We start from the raw sequence: 17,881 nt of genomic DNA, 5'->3' as shown, positions 1-17,881 counted from the left end.
GCGATGCTATGCAATTATAGCCTTACCACGGCAGTCCTCGAGTGCCACATGTATTATTTTTTTTTTATAAAATTTGATACGAATCCGATTCTCTTTTAATATACGATACGAAACGATTCCTACGTAATTATTTATTGCGCTTATTAAAAGAGAAATGAAACGAAAACAGATCAAAGGGGTATAAATAAATTGCTCTTACCAAACTAGGGTGTTCGACACCCTAAGGGCAGTAATCGAGTATTATATTCTTATTGATTTAATGTCATTGATAGTGTATCGCTTAAAGACCCCGGGGACCTTTGCAAACTCTTCCGTTACCCCAATACTTTTTAATGCAAGTGCAAGATATAATTAACCACTTTTTTAATAGAATTTAATAAAATAAAATAAAAAACTCGAATAAACAACAAGGTGGAAATCAATTAGCATAGTGTAAATATTTTTTGTTGTATCGATTATTGTTGTATCATTGTATCATTATTATACATGACAACAAAAAAACATTTCATACGATACTTTCGTATCCACAAATTTGTCACACTAAACATTATAAAACAACTTAAACAAAACCACTTTATTAAACACAAAAAGGACAAGTGTACGAATATCATGTACACAGGGTAATTCGATAAACAGAGGGTCGAGGGCTTCTAATGTTACCTTAAGGATTTGAGGTGCTTGAGTCTTATGGAATTAATTGTTTTACTTTATGTACTTTGGGAGATATCCTTTTTATATTTGGCAAACAAATGGCTCTTTTATATAAAGATGATAGAGCAAATAATTTTATTGGATAGTTGGAAAAATGAGAATGAAGATATTGGTTACTTTGATATTTTGGCCTATTTAAAATACTGTTTCTTTCAAAATATGTTTAAGCTTTTTTGTATTCGAATAAAGTAAAAAAAAAGTAATATCTAGTACCTTTAGAAAAGGCTTGCGCAAAACGCATTTTATGCAAACATGACGTCTATCCATACTAATATTATAAATGCGAAAGTAACTCTGTCTGTCTGTCTGTTACTCAATCACGCCTAAACTACTGAACCAATTTGCAAGAAATTTGGTATGGAGATATTTTGATACCCGAGAAAGGACATAGGCTACCTTTTATTGCGAAATATGTACCACGGGCGAAGCCGGGACGGACCTCTAGTATTGTATAATTGTCTAATTGTAATAATAATTGGTGTGCATTTTCATTTCAAATTAGTTTCATACAATTTACTTTATCCCACTCAAGTATCAGGTATCAACAACAGCACATACGCAGCCCATTAATTAGCGAACATGTACCAAATTCTAGGTTAATTTAAATATTTATTTCGCCACATTCGTTAGCATTGCTGTAGCTTGCTTAATTAATCCTGAATTACGTGTGTTCTCCAAACGTACGTTTATCTATGTGGAATTTTTAAGAGTAGTTATTTTCGTTTAATTACCGCGCCCTAAATGAGAGGTTGGTGCCTTGTGGATCGTTTGCCTAAATTAGCGTACTCTGGTGCAAGTGATGAGATCCGTCTGGTCGTCATTGAAATTGCAAATTTGGAATTGGATATTCAATGGTAACGAGCTATATATTTCTTTTCGTAGTTATGGTGTTTGCTATGTCAAAAGTATAGTAAAAATTAGGTATTTACTTGAAAAAGGTAAATAAGAGATTTATGTAAGCTTATCTTACAATGCTAAAAGAATCAATCAAAGGCAATGTCAAAATAAGGCTCAAATCTATTTATGGTTATGTAAATATATCTAATGCTGCTCTAATAAATTTAAATTTTAATACGGACAAGTGGACAATATTTTTCTTATTTCGTCGAATCAGATAAATTGTGTTTTATTAAATGATATAAATATAAATAAAAAGACTGTTATTCCAAGAAATAAAACGTTATTTTATTAAATTATACTTACAGTAGATATTTCATGTACAACAACTAGCACGCTATTCTTATACACTATAGTCTACTCTATACAAAACCAAGACAATGGCCGTACAATTATATAGTTGTACGTTTAAAATACTTAATTATCCGCTTTCTGGTCTAATTGCTAACTGCGTGTTGCGAAGTTGCCCCGCAGTAGTCTGTCATTACTCCATAATGTCCCCGTAATGGCCGACAACAGGTGATCTCTTGTACTTATTTAATTAATCGTGTATTGGGAAACGGTAAATGAAAGACGCGCAAAGAGATTTTTTTTATATAAATTGTAATTAAATATAACATAGGTACTAAATTTTTTAACATAGGTATGTACGTGAACATCGCTATTTGGGACAATATTCATATTATTGACCTATAACTGCATACTAACTTTGATTTCAAATTCAGCCCGTAAATAACGCTTCAGAAAATATAGTTCAAGTATTTCTAGGATCGTTATTGTAAAAGAATCATCTTCTTATTCCATCTTCTCAAAAAACATTGTATATTTATATCCAGGTGAACCGTAACCTCCATTGTTACTGAATTAAATCGATTGTAGGAAACAATCTTGAACGAATGTTTTTACGACTCCACTATGAATTCACGAGACACCAAATAAATACAAAACACTACCAAGGAACTCTGTCACGGTTGAACAAACCAACAAACATACTGTACCCAGAAGACATCCTTATGTAGTTATATTAAGGTTTATTTTCCAACAAGCAGGTACAAACTAACTTTGCTCCTGTTTACACTCGCGGTCAGATAAAAAACGGCCAAATAAAAAGGACCCTTCGTTAGAGAACATTTACATTTTTCTTGTCGTTATTTCATTAAACAAGATGCAGGTTTTTATTCGAGCTTATAAATTTTCTCGCATTAATTTGATTGGAAGTTTCGAGATCAAAGCGATGTTTATGAATTTATTCCTTGTTACCGTTTGAAGTTTATAGATTTAATTAAGTTCTCTGGAGCGTGTCGCGGTGATTCTGCCTTTGTTCGTGAAATGTGATCTATGAATTCAAACGCAAATTATGAAAAACATTGCCAATTTTCAGCGTAGTTAATGATTCAATTTATCAGTGTATAATTTACTAAAGAAATAATGAAAATAAAGAGGGTGCCTACTGAAAAAATAACGACTTTGTATTATGATCTGCCTTCATAAAGCGTAGGCGTAATGTTCAATTTTAATCTCGTTTGGGAGCAGAATAAATCTAAAAAAATCTTTTTAGAGCTATTATTTATAACCAAACATTATTGTTATAATATTCTAACTGTACAATAATATAATAATTATTATTTGTCCAAGATTTTGCGAGTCGAATTGATCATCCACCATTACGGTCTAAAGCAGTCTATTACTGATTAATTGAGAAATTCCTCTTGTTAGGAATGCCTTGTTGCATTAATTATATCAATTGTAAACAGCTATGATTAGTTGTTGTGTAAACAGGTGTGGATAACTACGTTTAGACTGGATATATATATCATTAAACTAATAGAAGTGAATAATGAGTAAATTTTCTTACAAAAGGATCTAATGAACATTGAACATACCTTACTCTTGAATTTTTAAATTATTGAGAAAAGAAAATAAACAGAATTAAATTTGAAATATAATTTATTCGTTCATTTGAATATCAATAATTAAAACTAAAATACAAACGAACGCAGTGACGTCACTAAATTTGAAAATGTGTACACTATAATTTGGTAGCCAAGAAAAAAAATAGCTACAACATTAAAATAAATCCTTCATCTGTCACTTATCATAAAAGCCTCTATATTATCATCAAGTCCCCAATCAGAATACACCCATATACGAAATCAGTTGTTGGATGCAGATAGCGAGCAATAATGTGGAGGCGGCATCGCTGGGCGCGAGCCAAGCTGATATAAATGATCCCTGCTATAAGGAGCAGCGAGGATGCGCGAATGATGGATGTGCCAATAATATTAATGCGACATTTTGTTACATGGTGTTGTGAAACTGCAAGAGTAGATCTGAAAATAGTCACACTTTTTATTTTATTTTAGGCATAAATTATATTTATCAGAGGAGAATAATTTCATGTTTATGTACTATTACTTTTACTTGTTCTATCCATTTAAATAATTTCTACAACTATATAAATACACATATTTCCTTCTACATTGCGAAATAATAATAGTTCTAATTAAGTTACACAAGATTTAAAAAAATTAAACTACCGTTTCCATAGCAACCACTCGTTGTAAATCAGTCACCGTCCGCCCCACACCGCCGCTGGTAATCGGATCGGAATAACGTCTCAATATGATACAGAGATAGGGCCAAATATGCTATAATCCTATTATGTCGTCAACTGATGAAGAACAATATATTCCTTATACGTTGGAAGTTTTTAGTCATGATTTGGACCACACTTGTTGAACAATGGTATAGTTTTGGTTAACTGTTGAGTTGATTTTATCGTATGTGAAATCTTAATTTATGTGTTATTGTTTTATTTTAAAGGATAAAACATAAAATAAGTACATACTTACGTTATGTAGAAGAGACATATTATTATACATATTTGGAATGGTTTAATGCCTCAGCCCCCGCCCCCCGGAATCACAGACACAATAGAAAATCTATCGTGTCGTGGCCCGATCGGGCCGCTCGGTGGTCAATGGGTTAATAAAAAGAAAACCTTGTTACAATAATTATGAAGTTTTGAAATCATTACACAAATTTTTATTTACCCAACTTAATCCGTCCCATTTTATACAATCAGTCATTCTTTCATCATTAGTCACTAAAATTTATTTTGTTAACTTGCCAAATATAATGTAATATGGAATTTGTAAGGGAAGGCACTGCCTTCTGAGATACAGGTAATTACCTAGTTCAGAAGGCAGAGCAATATTGTATTGTTATATTTGAAGTTGCTAGTAAATTTTATTTTATTTTATTTTTATTTTTTTTAAAAAACAATAACATATACAATTAGGTGCATGAATCCATCGATTAAACGGAATTTGATCATTTACATATATTTTCTTTTCAACAGTTTATATATGTATTATGTTAAATATTGAACAGCGTATCATTACAGGACCCCTAAATTGCGCAGTGAGGTACTCGCCATCAATCAGCATACAATTGAGGGGCGATTACTGCTATACCATAGTTACAGTTAAAGTTTCATTATCTGTATCACAACATTATAAAGATATTTTTAAACTCTATTGTAGTTTTATTCTTTTTTATTATAACCACGAACAATATTACTGACTTAATTCTGTGAAAATAGGTCTCTTATATTATTTACAGTAGATAGAGCGCATAATCGATTTGAAATATTGTTATTATTATGTTATTAACAACACTATTTTAATGAATTTTGAATAAACTAAACTTGTAACTCAATCTCATCTCTGACCTTTTTGTACATAAAGTTAAAGCATAGTTAGATATTTAATTCAAACTCGACACAATAAAAGCGTGTTAATGCATTGATTTACTGCATCCTGCATCTTCTCAAACATTTATTTATTCAACCAGCACTTTTTAATCAATATAAACAGAAATTTACCACTTTTGTAAAGCATTGTACACACCATGCTAATCAATGATGCGTTCTGTTGGCATTCAGTTAACGACTAAACGACCATTTAGCGCTTACAGGACCTTTTAATTATGCATGATTTAATACTTTGTTATTATCGACGCATTTCACAGGGAAGTTTTCAAAATTTAATTTCGTTGTAATTTGTGGTAACTGGTAACCAATACGCGATCAATTATTCCGTGTGCGTTAATGACGATCGTTGGTATTAAAGCCGGTTTAATTTTATAGGCACATTAAAAATTCACTCGTTTGCAGTTAGCGGGCTATGTTACTCGTTTGTAAGTTTATGTTGCACTTAGTATTGAAAATTTTGAAATTCATAAAGAAAATTATCGGTGCTTGTAATATTGACAAAATACATCATTGACTCAGCAGTTATTTATTCGTATATTCATATTATGTATGTTATATTATGTATACTACGATTATTATAATAAAGTACATATGAAATTTTTGAGATAATCTTCTCTTATAAATAAAAATGAATCGCAAAATGTGTTGGTAAGCGCATAACTCGAGAACGGCTGAACCGATTTCGATAATTCTTTTTTTATTATATTCCTTGAAGTACGAGGATGGTTCTTATGTAGAGAAAACGTAAACATGTACCACGGGCGAAGCCGGGGCGGACCGCTAGTTTTAAATATATTTTCCTACTACATGGGTGATAACTTTGAGTGAGTTTGGTAACTTACATGACTTTCATTTCAGTATATGTATAATGTGTGACCGAGTATCTATGTATAATCAATTATTTTTAAAATAGCGAATAATAATTCTAGTCTATGTATTGTATACTTTACCTTTTGTGTATGATAGAAAGAAGATTCCATACATTATCTTAACAAGACGTCATATCCATCTGTATTAATTTACTCGTCAGCCAATGACAAGCGTTTTCATTTTCCATACATTATCTAACAAAAAGCTCTTCATCATCAATCTTAATATCCAGGGTCTGGCTGATCGATTATTGATGTAGGGTTGAGCTCTGATATCCTATCCTTCACGTAAATGCGCTTATGAGAAGCCAACAATATTTCTAACTTAATGTTTAAAGAGTTCAAAAAGATTAGGCTTACTAGTTAAAAGTGAGAATATTAATACTTACTACCAATTTTGCTTAAAGATGACTACAGTAGCTTGAGAAAATTGTATACCTATGTAAAAAACTGCAATGGAGGTTTTAGTCGTGTTTTGTTTTTGTAAATTAATACATTTTAATATAATGAACAAATGGCAAAGTTATAATAAATAGTTAAAAGCTTTTACAAAACTTCACTTAACTGGTATTAATGAAATAAACATTAGTTCATTTTTCTTTATTATTCTGTATCCTTCGTCTGCTTCTTTTACCCATCGTTAATATGAAAACGTATGACGTCAACATCAAGTTTTATACATGTGTGTAAAAGCTATCATTTTCGAATCATTCCAAATATGTGATCTATTACGCTCTTCCAACGAGCATAACTTCAAACTAAGCGTGTATTACTTGAGAATATCTACCTGCAGCGTATCCTTTGAAGCGTTAGTACAATGAATTATTCAATCATCCTTTGTCCAAGCAGCAATGTATCTTGGTATCACCGTGGGGACTGAGACGTCAATAGTTAGAGCGACCGGGATACGGGGGGACGTCGTCACAAATTTGTCAGTTCTACCGGGGCTAATGTATTCCTAAAGTTTCCTAAAGCCTTATTGGAGTCTCAGAGGAAAAAGGGGAAGTCTAATGGAAACAAGTTTAGAAATTCGAAGGCTTGTTGTTTCAAAGGGACTGATTTTTGGAATGATAAGATTGAATTTTTAATATTCAAAGTTGTGACGGGTGACGGATTGGGGTTATGTAGAGATTGTAGGTTGGTGTTACCTGACTGCGCTAGAAAATAAAAGCATTTTTCTCGTATGTATGTATTTGAGTAGCCCTGTACATTAGTATTATTACTTATAGTTGTCCATCTTTCCAAATTAACAGGAAAAAACTTTGTATTTTATTTAAGTGAAATAATTATTATAATAATCACCGAATCTAATTGAATCTCTATTAACCAAATTATTTGGCCTTTGTGTTTACAAACCGTAATAGATATTTCATACGCAAATATCAAATATGATATAAAATATGTTTGCTCTATAGTACATTGAAAATATAGGATTATTATTCCCATATAAGCTATTTATTTAAAACAATCAAACTTAACAGCTACCACGTACCTAATTGCATAAAATTAGAAATACCTTAAGTAAATATTCAATTAAATTTTTAAATGAGGAAAAAATTATATTTTTTATTTTAACTTCCTGTTGTTTATTGTACGATAAGGTTGTTATTTAGATTATATTGATATATTAATGAAAGAAGTAATATATTTGAAAGCTTATAAGCAATATCTACATTTAAAAATAATATATTTTTCTTTAATGTTTTCAATCGAAAGAGCCACACAACAGCCTTCATCAAGCACAATAGTAGACTCCAATTAAAACGCATTAAGCGACACTAAGTGCTATTCAAAGAGCAGACAAAATTAGCGTTCTCATTTTTAAAACTAATTACACTGCTTTCAGAATTACAGAGCTTTAAAGTTTAATTAATAAGGGAGCTGACCCCTAGACTGTTTTATCAAGTAACTACTTTTAAATATTTTCTAACTTTTACATCGTTATGGCTAATTTGTATATTTTGTTTCTGTTTGAACGTAGATTCGTTTGTTTGTGAAATCATTATTATGGAGTTGAGTAGTTGTTTGATTTTGATGAGATATTATAAGAAATATTATTAACTGAAGAAAAGGAAAGAAATAAAATTATGATTAAAGTAATGTCCTCTTTTCCATGAACAGATAATTTTAGAGATAATAATATAATTACTTACACATGTATCTATAAAGATTTGAATTTACAATCTCCTGTGATACAAAGATTACTACCTCTAGCTGCGCTACCATACCGACAAAATGACATCATATACGGATACCACGATCTTCTTTAAAAATAATTTATTTAACATTTTGGGGTGTGTTTAGAATACAAACTTTAAAAAAATATTGCATCATCTAATTACTTATTACATTACATAAACACTAATTGTTCAATGTATCAAAATACTTTACATTGACACGAATACTACGCAGTAATCTCTGCTTGGATTAGTCCAGTTTCCCTACATCTTACTCAAGCAATAAATTAACCTTCAATAAACCTTTATCCGGTTTGTACCGGTTCACGGTCCGCTGGAATCCTGTTCGAGCCGGTCTGAACCGGACAGAACACGACTCGGCTTTTACCCGGCTATCCGTTAGTGATGTAACGAACTTTCCGTACAGTCATTCTTGTGTTTAATGATTTGTTGATTTGTTCGCCAATATACGTCGGTTGAAGTAATATGGGTTTAGTTGAGAATGACTCGGATATTCATTAACAGTTTTAATAGAGCTTTACTTCTCTTATTTTAGACAATGAATGTTTGTTTTGATCTACATAAAAGGGATTCCATAAAATCGTTTCATTTGTATTTTATACATCACATTTATGTTAGTGTAAAAAGTTCAATAAAATTAAATCAACATAACATCTTAATAAACAATAGGCAACTTAAATTGTTCTTCTAATGTATATCTGTATAAGCGTCATTTTACTGACACTCCCAAAAGCAAAATAAATTTTCATTTCTAGTAATGTTTTCGTAGCGAGTTCTTTTTAACGAAATTCTCTCTTCGATACGTACCTATTTTTTTTCTCTAAACATAAAAAAAAAATAAAAATAAAAATATCTTTATTGAGTACAAAAATTAATACAGTACAATTACAGTGTGGCTCTGTCTTCCTAGCTAGGAAAATCCTTATTCCTCTGTCTTCCTAGCTAGGTTAATAGGAAAATCTAGGAAATAGAAAAATAAAATATAAACCCTACGTATAAAATATACAATCTACACTACACGTGACTATAAAACCTGCTGCATATTTGTATTTACGTGATCCCGTAGCTCGTTGGCCTGGTTCCCAGCTCAGCCTAATTGAAGCCTGAAATCTATGTGTTGGAGAGCTCTTAATTATCGGAGGTTTGAAAGACTCACGTCGACTTACTTTGTGAGAATAACTTGCTTGGAGGACGACACAGATTTTGTAACACGAATCTTCAATTGGAAATAGAGGTGCTTAAAAATTGTAGAGTACATTAATTTCAATAGAAATGATGATTAATTGTTGTTCTAGCTTTAGAGAAATGTTTCGTTTGTCTTTTCATAGTAAATAACTTGCTCAACAACAGTCTATAATGAATTTGAGCAAATTCCAGTAGGAATTAAACCAATGTTAGAAAGGTTAGATGTTCCTTTGTCTTTCTGATAGAATGGCGATGCTAAATTGTACAATACTTCTGATCTACGTTAGATCTGGTTTAACACATAGTTGTGCAATGAGCACGTGAATAGCTCCAGTTTAGTTGGCTTATGTATAAAGTAGCTCTACATTTACCTTTCTACTTTACCTAAAATAACAAACATTTGTGCATGTCCTATTTATGTTAGTTACTAGATAATAAATAATTAAATGAGAGTAACTTTCTAAGTCCGTTTCAAATAATATAATTCTACAAAACTTCATGTTATCGAATATAAACATCGATTTAATTCACATATTATTAAAAGGTAGACTAAAAATAGCTAAACATTTTAATGATTTTTTAAATTCAAAATAAAAACTGTCTACACAAACAGAAAAATGATTATTTGTCAGGTAAAACCTTTTTTTTTACAATCTAGGTATTAAATACAACGATGAATTTAAATGCAATGATAAAATGAAAAGTACCAACATAAATAATAACTAACCAATTATTTCTTGTTGCAGACTGCCTTCACCTTCAACTCTACCGGGACCCAAAAGACAGATACAAAAAGGGACAAACCAAAGCGTCCCTCTCCCTCCAGCACTACCTCGGTTTCGAATCTGGCTTCACACTAGATAAAGAATCCAACACCATCGCAATAATATGCCAAGACGTGATTGTAGTCCTTGCGTTTGAGACTAGAGAGCGTCTTATCGCTTGGCAAGTGAAGGTCGGGAGTCTGCTTGGGTCCTCGAAGCAGTTCCTCGTGATGGTCGGTAACGCGGGGTCGAGGAAGCTACCAGCGGGCCCGGCGAGACTACACCTGCAAGGGAAGCGATTCACACTAACTAGCGGGGTGCCTCCTAGAGTACTCGGACTATGGGAGCTTGCACATTTAAGGTAAGTATAATAATTATAATGGTTGATTAAATAATTGTTTTTTAGTTGATATGATTTTCTTACCTTACATACCTGCGTATGGGAATCGAGATTTAATGAAGGTTCATCTTATTTATCGACTTTAAATGAGCTACTAAATATAATGAAAAAATCACTGTGTACTCACATTTTTAAATAAGAAGCCTATAACTTATCGAGAGAAATATCGAATATCAGTAAAACTTTTTATACCTATGTCCTATTTCGTCACATAGTAGCAGTAAGTTATTTCACTAGATACTGATATTACTAATAAATAAAATAAATTTCGCCAATAAACATTAAATTCAAGTTAACAAGGTCACAACCCAATCGTTTGTCACTCCCCATTACAGTCGCTTTAATGAAATTTATCATTAATTTGCCCGCCATTAATTATTATTGATGATGTAAAAACAAGCGCTGTGTTTGTTTTAAAATTTATATAGAATCAAAATTCGCTTTAAAAACAAATCGAATTAAATGTGTAGGTACCTATAGGCAGATGAATATCAGTTACCTTCCAATAATATAATTATAATTGATATTGAAAAATACAATTATTAGATGAATGAAGCGTGCATTGTGAACTATGACGTATAAAACAAAAATAAAAATAATATAAATAACATTGAGGTATTATTGCGTATTACATGTAAATCAATGATAAATAATTGAAAATAAATATTAAAGTAAATATTCCAACACAGCACACAATCAATCAATCAATCAGCATCTTATCTCAAATTAAGCCAAGTTTATTATACCTAAACAAGCCAACTACTAATCCCATGTTATGATATTTTTAATACAGGTACATAACCAATAACCATGCTTTATTCTTAGCTAGGTATAAATTCCTATGTGGGTTGGATACCTATCATGTCACAAGGATGCTGTTGTGTAGGACCATCGGGATAAACATAACATTAAAGCATTACTTTAAAACTGATATACGAAATAATAAAACGCGATCATTCCGCGGTGGCCCATAAACATCTGCTTTATATAGTCCGTCTAGCCGAGTTAATGGTGTCGACATCCGCTGCCGCCATTTTGTGCGCGCCACGGAGACGCCATCTTGCCGCGCTTCCGTGTCTTGCCAGAATATGTATATTTTTAACTTAGAAACACAATAAATATGAGTTTCGACTGTTTGGAATAAAGTATTCGATGGTTTATCACGATATGTTGGTCTATGATTTAAAATATGTGCTTGTACCTATTTGTTATTTAGAATGTTTTGAACGCGTATGATAAAATATATTAGTCGTAAATGACTCTATGATGTTTTTGAAGTCATAGATATTATGTTGTACATATGCCTGAGAATAGCAATACGAAAGTTTGGTTGCTGATACGGTACAAAAGTCCATTGCCTTACTCGGGTAGGTGAGCGAGCGAGATGTAATCTGCATCGATAACTGTAAATGCGAATTACATAAATGGATACATAGGTACATTAATTACGTTACATAAAAAGGATCCTTAAATTATTTTCATAAAACTCCCATTATAAAACCATCACGATATTAACATTAAATTCCACTCACAAACAAGAATCACACGCCACATTTCTAAATAATTAAACACCAAAACCATCGCAAGCTAATACGAAAATCATGAAGCAAGTAACAAACTGTGAATTTCTCTAAAACTGTCACATTGTGTACGTAAACGGTGCACTCGACCAAACCTTTTATGTTCGGCGACGCCCATTAGAAAGGAACCTCGTATGAGTTGGTATGAGTTAGTAACCGCAGCTCCCAGTTCTGCTTTATTCAGTAACTCTGCAATTTTCAGCTTAAAACATATAAAGTTGGCTTATAATGGCTGCCACCACAAAGCGAAGTTTTATGCATTACTTAAGTATCTATTTGGAATCTTTTGCGTTGTAATTACGTTGGGGATGCGAATTTTAATTTTTAATGATGCGGGATGATTTAGGGGAGTGTATTTGAATTTGTACAACATGTTGAGTTGGACTATAAATTCTTACCTATTTGGCTATTTAGGATATTTTATATCGTCGTATTGTTTCTTCTCATTCTACGAGTTTTTTGTCACTTATTAGATCTCATCAGCGTCAGTTTGTGGGGTCAAAATAAAGTTTTTAATACGTAAAATTAAAATACTGCATATTTTAACCGACTTCATCATCTTAGATACTATTTTGAAGAAATTAAAATATATTTTTAAATAATTTAGAACCCGGATAAAATTCTAACTGTATTATAATATATCTACGCAAGAAATATACATACAAGTGATTGAAAGAGAGGACAATTAAAAATCACACTTAAGGAAATGTAAATACGTCATGATTTCCTCAATCCAATCAGATTTCCGTTCCAGTGGTCTTCGAGAGTGATCGAATGTGTAGGAGCACCCTTGACTCTACACAGACTCTTATGCATTGCCTTTTTGCCTTCATTTCCTGTGAACTTTGCTCGTTTATGTTGTTCATGTTCAAGATTGAAAGCCGAAATTCCGATTATTGTTTAGTTTTCATTTACATTTCAAACTAGCTTCTGCCTGTGACGGAGTAGCGGGTAAAAAATAACCAACTCATTTTCAAATGGTGCCTACATTTTAAAATCTCTGGAAATAAAATCGGTGAAAAGTAGTTTTACTTGATGAGTTGACATGATGAGCCCGGTGGCTGGCAAGTAAAAAGTGTACAATTTGGCCTCTGTTTCTGTAATATATAAATCTTATCTCTAATTTCTTGATATTAAGCCACTTCATTATTATAACCAGTATTTTTGTAATTTCGCAGGCGTTACGGAGTCGTCGAGGGGCGGTTTTGTTTCGAAGGCGGCTCGCATTGCGGCAAGGGCGAAGGCCTACACATGCTGATATTAGACCAGGCTCAAGACATATCGGATGCCTTCGATCAGGCAGCGCACGGTAGCCTACCCTCAGCACGGTCGACACGTGGTAGTTCGGGTAATTTTTTTTCTTTTTTAAATGAATTTAAATGTATTAAGTAGACGATCTAGTTAAATTATTGTTATTAAAAATTGAATTAATATTAATTTTGTTAGTTATTTGTTAGTTTTTTACTTTTAATGTAATAATATTATGCCATTAAATAAACGTTTTCTTTCTTTCTAATAAAGTTTATAATTACCGATGTTTGTAAAAAAATGCAAATTATTATTATATTATATATTTTTTTTAAGTTATTAATACTCGTTCATCTATTCGCAGGCCACGAAAGAAACAAATCGCGGCCTAATACACGCATGTCAGATCTAAACACTCAAACGTTTGACCAATCGATGCCTGATTCAGCGAGTGCGCTTTACGAAGAAAATTATTTCGGCGAAGATTGCGGTGAAAGTTCCTCCTTTTGGCCCTCTGATGAACCGAGAGGGTTCGAACAAGACTACAGACCAGACTTGGATCCTCCCAAAGCTCCCTGGGAAGGAGCCGATCACGTAACTTTAGAGCGTTGTAGCAATTGTCAATCAAAACTCGGCGCAATTTCTCGATCATCAACAGTGGCTTTAACGCCAGAAACTAGCTTCAATCCAGAGTGGACTATGGAAGCTGTACCAGGAACTCATTCAGATAATTCTTCGAATAGCGCTGAATATTTGACACCGAGAGCTATAAAGAAAAACCTTAACACTTGCACATGTCAAGATCGACCTCCAGATAGGCCCCCCAAACCATCTCAATTTGACCAGAGGAAGCCGCCTGCCCCTCTTCCGCAGCAGTCATGTAGCTGTACAAAAAACGACGAAGTTCCTGTTCCAGTACATAATCCTAAGGTTGGACCTTATGAAAACTATGATGTTCCTAAAACATTGCATGCAGAGGTTAGTTGCCACTTGAATAATTAAAACATTCGGTTAAAAAGATGTTAGCGGAGATTTCATGTTTAATACTTTTAATTCTCTAATGAATTGTGTCACTTGTATTTAGTTTTTATTAATTAATTTTTTTATAAATTTTCATAAAGTAATTTGAATGTATCAAAAGATATTTGGAGCAATTTTACGTTAATGGTCATCGGTCAGTATTTAATTAGGGCATCCAAACGAATGTCCTCGCTTTGCCAGATATTATTGATTTTTTAACAACTAGCTGTCCCATTTGCTCAGTCATGCAGAGTTATACTATATTTCTATGAAATTCGAACTGCGCTTTCAGCTTACTGCTATTTTCTTATTTGATATACATTTACCACATTTTGAACGTAAAATATAAGTTAACCATTTACGTGGAATTTTTTTCTAGATCGATAATGCAGAGCACTATGATACGCCAAAGAAAATAAAACAAGCTATAGTTGATGATCTATTTCAAGTTACCAACACTTCTATACCTGGTTCACTAGTACTAAAGAAACAATGCGGTTGTATTCTCAAATTTGGATCAAAGAAGAAAACAGTTGTAGTTGAATGTGATGATAGCCTACGACCTGTCGAGTGCCCTTGCCAAAAAGTAACTAATTGGGCAAATAATTTGATTGGTCTTCCGTATTGCAAACGTAGCTCGAGTGGTGAAAAAGTAAATACTGACGTATCGATTCTGAACCCTGAAGATGAAAATGCTCTATACGCCACCGTAGATGTTACGAGAAAAACTAATCGTCAAAGTACATCCACCGATAAGGACTCTAGTCAGGGCTCCTCCGAAGCGGGTTTTACTAATTATCAAAATATGGAAATGTCAGATGACAAGGAATATGATGGACCGTATGGGAATTATGAAAACTTAGAATTTGCACTGTCATTGGAATATTACGAAAATGCGAAAGATTTATTGAAAAAAGCTGGTGTTACTCAAAGCGAATTAAATGCACTTAGTGCAAATATAAATATGGCATCTCAAACTCTGCCCAAGAAACAAAAGCTATGCACTAAATGTAGCCATTGCCAATCTTCAAAAGACCGGCCACATAACTCACAAGGCCAATGCGATGAATATCTTCTTATGGAACCCCCGAAAGATGCTAAGATAGAGTATAAAAATCGTACAATGGGAGCAAACCTTGGATATACCCCAATGGTACCGAATCCAAATTGGTCGCAAAGTCTCAAACATCCTTTACAAAAATTATATCGAATAGATATTGAAAAATCTCAGAGCATACCAACACTAAATGGTAATTCATCGGTACACCGTGATATGGACGTCTCAAATAATGTTAATAGAGAATCTCTACAAAAACGATCAAGTTCTGTAGATTCAGCTCCACTTCTCGAAGATTTGAAAGAGTTTGATAGTAGTATTGGCAGCCATATGACATCATCTTCGTTAGAAACTTTGAGAAACATAGCTGAAGAAAATAGATTAAAGTCCCCTTGTGAGAACGATGGTGAGTGCTATGACTGCTGCAAGTCATCTGGATCTGAAAATAAAACGTCTGACGATAGTTTTACAAAAGACATACCTCATTTACGAAATAAACACATGGATAATGCGCAAATCAAACGATCTTCAAGCGTTCCCTGTAAAGGCGGTAACAGAGACTCTTCTAGCTCCAACGATTCTGGAGTTTCAAGTTGTTCTATGAAACATGCTGGCGATTTCCAAGAGTTTGAGATGCCACTAACATCTGGTCAATCGAGGTATCATTATATGATGCAGAAGAGATTACGGGGAAGTCTTTCCGGTTGCGTACACTCTTCATTACCGAGAAAATCAAAGTCATCGGATCCCTTGCGAGACATGTCTATGCAAATTCACAAAGCTAACATTCGAGCAAAGTCTTCGTCCGCGGAAGCAGAAGTACCAGTTCTTCCTCCCAAACAGATAAAAGGTATTTTTTTCAATTTATATCAATTCTCATTACATTCATTCAAATACTGTATTGAAACGTAACGTAATTAAGGACTTGCAATTTTTTATTGAATAATTAATAATAATATAATATACATAGTTTGATAATAAATTTTGTGTTCAAGCAATAATGTTTAAGTTTAAATAAAATACCATCTATCCAAAATATTATGTGAAGTTCTTATTTTAGGTGTTATGGACACACACAGCACATCCAGTGGTACATCAGACATGTCGGATTATATAGAAACTCTATCGCTTACCTCATCTCAATCCTCATCCGACACGCAGTCAGGAGTAAGGTAAATTAACTTTACAACTCAAACTCAAACATTTATTTATTCAATTAGACTTCTTCTAGAAGCACTTTTGAAACGTCATAGGTACATATTTTTAACATTTACCACCGATTCGGAAAGCAGTATCTACGGAGAAGAATCGGCAAGAAACTCCATAGTTGCTCTTTTTAATCATGTCAGTTAAACTATGTTTCCTGTATTTTAATTCATTAACTATAATTATATAGTCTCGCAATAAAATGAATAAAATAATATCATTGTTTTCGTAGTTAACAGATATTATGTGATGTTTCCATGTGTATTCAAAGAAGACGAAGAAGAAGAAGAAGACGAGAGTGTCAATATCATTATAATTGTTAAATTTCTATTCATAAATTACACCTGTACAATGCCTTGTTTTTTGAAGCATAAGAGTATTGTTTCGATATAAACCATTTTCCTGTTATACTAATCTGTATTATTTATGTCACAGGATAAATCGACAGCCAACCAGCACGTTGCGTCCACGCTCAGGCAAAGAATATCATAACTTAGATCCTATTATAACCTCTATGTACAAGAATGGTAAAGACCTTGCCAATTATACTAACCTGTCCTAAATATATAACCCGAGAATAAATAGTTTATTTATAATATTGTAGGATACCAACGAGAGACTGTATATAACCAAGGGTTCTTTTTAGATACCTTAATCATTTTACCGACGTGTTTTGTATTTTTATAAACTCGGCTAATTTGTTGTTTTATATTTTCTCAGTTGTGTTTTTGAATGTTAGTACATTGTTATAGAATAAGATTTTATACGTTTTACTCAATATTATCACTTTTTATTAATATTAGCTTTAGCAGTGGACTCTAGGCTTTATTTTGAATGTTTATTTGCGATTTTGTTATTTATTATGAGACTGGGCTCAATGCGAATTTTAAATGATTTTCAAACTCTTTTTGTATTGTTAAGTTATAAGCATTGTTTCTAAAGCTTCTAATAATATTATTTGTAAACGGCAT

The 17,881-nt window shown here is 32.6% G+C and overlaps 1 protein-coding gene across 1 annotated transcript in view; it reads left to right on the top strand.

Annotated features, from left to right (window-relative positions):
* The window catches only part of LOC149480777 (uncharacterized), a 291,170-nt gene extending 273,572 nt beyond the window's left edge, over positions 1 to 17,598 (top strand). The window contains exons 3-8 of the mRNA XM_089705730.1: positions 10,382 to 10,760; positions 13,558 to 13,727; positions 13,992 to 14,605; positions 15,027 to 16,554; positions 16,765 to 16,876; positions 17,346 to 17,598. Coding sequence (XP_089561856.1) covers positions 10,382 to 10,760; positions 13,558 to 13,727; positions 13,992 to 14,605; positions 15,027 to 16,554; positions 16,765 to 16,876; positions 17,346 to 17,472 — 2,930 coding nt within the window. The 3' untranslated portion in view covers positions 17,473 to 17,598. The remainder of the gene's footprint in view (positions 1 to 10,381; positions 10,761 to 13,557; positions 13,728 to 13,991; positions 14,606 to 15,026; positions 16,555 to 16,764; positions 16,877 to 17,345) is intronic.
* The last annotated feature ends 283 nt before the right edge of the window (positions 17,599 to 17,881 follow it).

The sequence above is a fragment of the Colias philodice genome, chromosome 17, assembly GCF_061535455.1.
Source record: "Colias philodice isolate Cphi_HAF_F1 chromosome 17, ilColPhil1 Martin Lab GWU primary, whole genome shotgun sequence".
Classification (NCBI taxonomy): domain Eukaryota; kingdom Metazoa; phylum Arthropoda; class Insecta; order Lepidoptera; family Pieridae; genus Colias; species Colias philodice.
Note: the sequence above shows the minus strand (reverse complement) of the source record. Positions and strands in the feature narration are given on the sequence as shown.